The sequence below is a fragment of the Galeopterus variegatus genome, unplaced genomic scaffold (assembly GCF_000696425.1).
Source record: "Galeopterus variegatus unplaced genomic scaffold, G_variegatus-3.0.2 Scaffold3739, whole genome shotgun sequence".
In the NCBI taxonomy this organism is placed as follows: Eukaryota; Metazoa; Chordata; class Mammalia; order Dermoptera; family Cynocephalidae; genus Galeopterus; species Galeopterus variegatus.
The window spans coordinates 1,810-3,676 of record NW_007729850.1 but is presented as its reverse complement, the minus strand read 5'-3'; the positions used below and the strand labels follow the sequence as shown (position 1 = coordinate 3,676).

The following is a 1,867-nucleotide window of genomic DNA, read 5'->3' as shown; positions in this document are numbered from 1 at the left end:
GCGCTGCCGCGCTTCCCAAGCGGCGCACTATCCAGTGCGCCACCGGGCCGGCCCTACTTTTCTAAACATACCTTACTCTCAATTCACACAGTCAACCACATCCTTTTCTTTACCTGACGTTTTAGAGATTTTGATTCTTGGCTCATACGGTTTCTTGAGCGTAGGTCCTGACAAAGAGAAGGAAGAGAACACAACTGTTATTCATTAAAGAGGATGGAGTGAGAAGTACAGAGAGGAGAGGGTTAAGATGAATAAAATACAGCCTTCAGATCCATTTGTAGCAACTTAAAAAGTCAAAAAGCTTTTGAAAACATCACCTGTCTTGAAGAGGAAGCTTAGCTTCCAAACACACATGGGGTGTAAATGTGGAAAATTCATTATTTTATTCTTTTATAAATTAATTTTATTTTTTTCCTGTGATTTCTTGTATATAATAGGAGAAAATATTCTATCACACATACAATATAGTTATGAGGGAAGGGAGAAAGAAATTGTTTAATAGATATAGAGTTTTCGATTTGCAAGGTAAGTTCTAGAGATCTGTGTCACAACCATGTGAATATACTCAACACTACTGAACTGTACACTTAAAAATGGTTAATATGTTAATTTTTGTATTATGTGGCTTTTACAGTAAAAACAAAAAAGATGTAAAAAAAAGATACAGTTATAATCCAGTGTCTGTAGCTATGTTGTATGCATAATTCATAAAGAAGAAGGCTTTGAAATACTTTGTATTTCAAAGAACTTTGTACTCTGAATAAGTATTCAATTAAAGAATGACTTAAAAGGAAATTAATTTCTGTAAATAAAATCCAAACCTTACTTCAAATTGTATTGGCAAAAGTATGCTCTTCTTCACTGGTTTTTACCCCTCCCAGAAGTTAAAGTTCGAAGTATCTAGATCTTTTTAAGCACCGCCTTCTCCATAGTGGTCCCCGGCCAGAGCAGTACGGTCAGAGTGCAGATGGACCAGGAACGAAGAGGACTTAGATGGGATGGAAGATTGCTTTGAGGAGTGGCAGCTGCCACAGACACTCAGAAAAATTAAAATTAAAAAAATCATCAGAGCTTAAGAAAAGGAAGATTGTCTTGAGTACTCGCTGATGTCAGGACAATCTTATTTCAAAGAACAGAGATCTTATTTCAAAAAAAAATTTCAGTCTTATTTCAAAAAACCTCTGAGCCATCAGCTGGTTATTCCCTCATCTGTATTCCTGGCCCTCTGAGTCTGGCATCATTTGAGTCTGCTGTCTCCTGCAGCTATTGAGATTTGAGTGGTTGACATATAACAAAAGTCTTATTCAAGAAGCCCTTCTCCCTGGATGTGCCATGGATCTCACAGCTGGCTGTTAATCAAGATGAAAATGGCACTATCGTTGCCAAGACCAGCTCCCCTCTTTCTAAAACGGCCACAGATGGTTTGTAACCTCTCTGTTGGGGTTTTAATTTTCAGTACATTTCTGGGAATACACACTTCACAGGAGAGAGTATCTAATGTTCGTAGAACACTCATGATGTGCCGAAGACTTTCTCATACTTAACTTTTCCAACAGCCCTTTAGGGGAGTTATTATTAACCCCATTATAACAGGCAAGGGAACAGAAGCTCAGAGAGGCTCAGAAACCTGCCCCAGACCTCACAGCTGGCCAGGAGGGTCAGTGAATCTTAAATTCATGCTCTCTCCACCATGCCTACGTGCTTCTCAGAATCTAGAATGTGAGGAATAACCTAGACAGCACTTGAGGGGTGCCTAGTAGGGCCCAGTTAACCTCAGTTCCAAGGTGATGGAAACTTGACAGGAAACTAATGAAAATGTCACACATATAAAATGCACGATTTTCCACAAACAGATATTACTGAGGAT

The 1,867-nt window shown here is 38.9% G+C and overlaps 1 protein-coding gene across 1 annotated transcript in view; it reads right to left on the bottom strand.

Moving 5' to 3' along the window:
* The window catches only part of LOC103601445 (inter-alpha-trypsin inhibitor heavy chain H5-like), a gene marked incomplete at its 5' end in the record, with an annotated part of 7,403 nt that extends 7,236 nt beyond the window's left edge, over positions 1 to 167 (bottom strand). The window contains one exon of the mRNA XM_008585855.1: positions 114 to 167. Within this exon, the coding sequence (XP_008584077.1) occupies positions 114 to 167 (54 nt within the window). The remainder of the gene's footprint in view (positions 1 to 113) is intronic.
* Between the last annotated feature and the right edge of the window lie 1,700 nt (positions 168 to 1,867).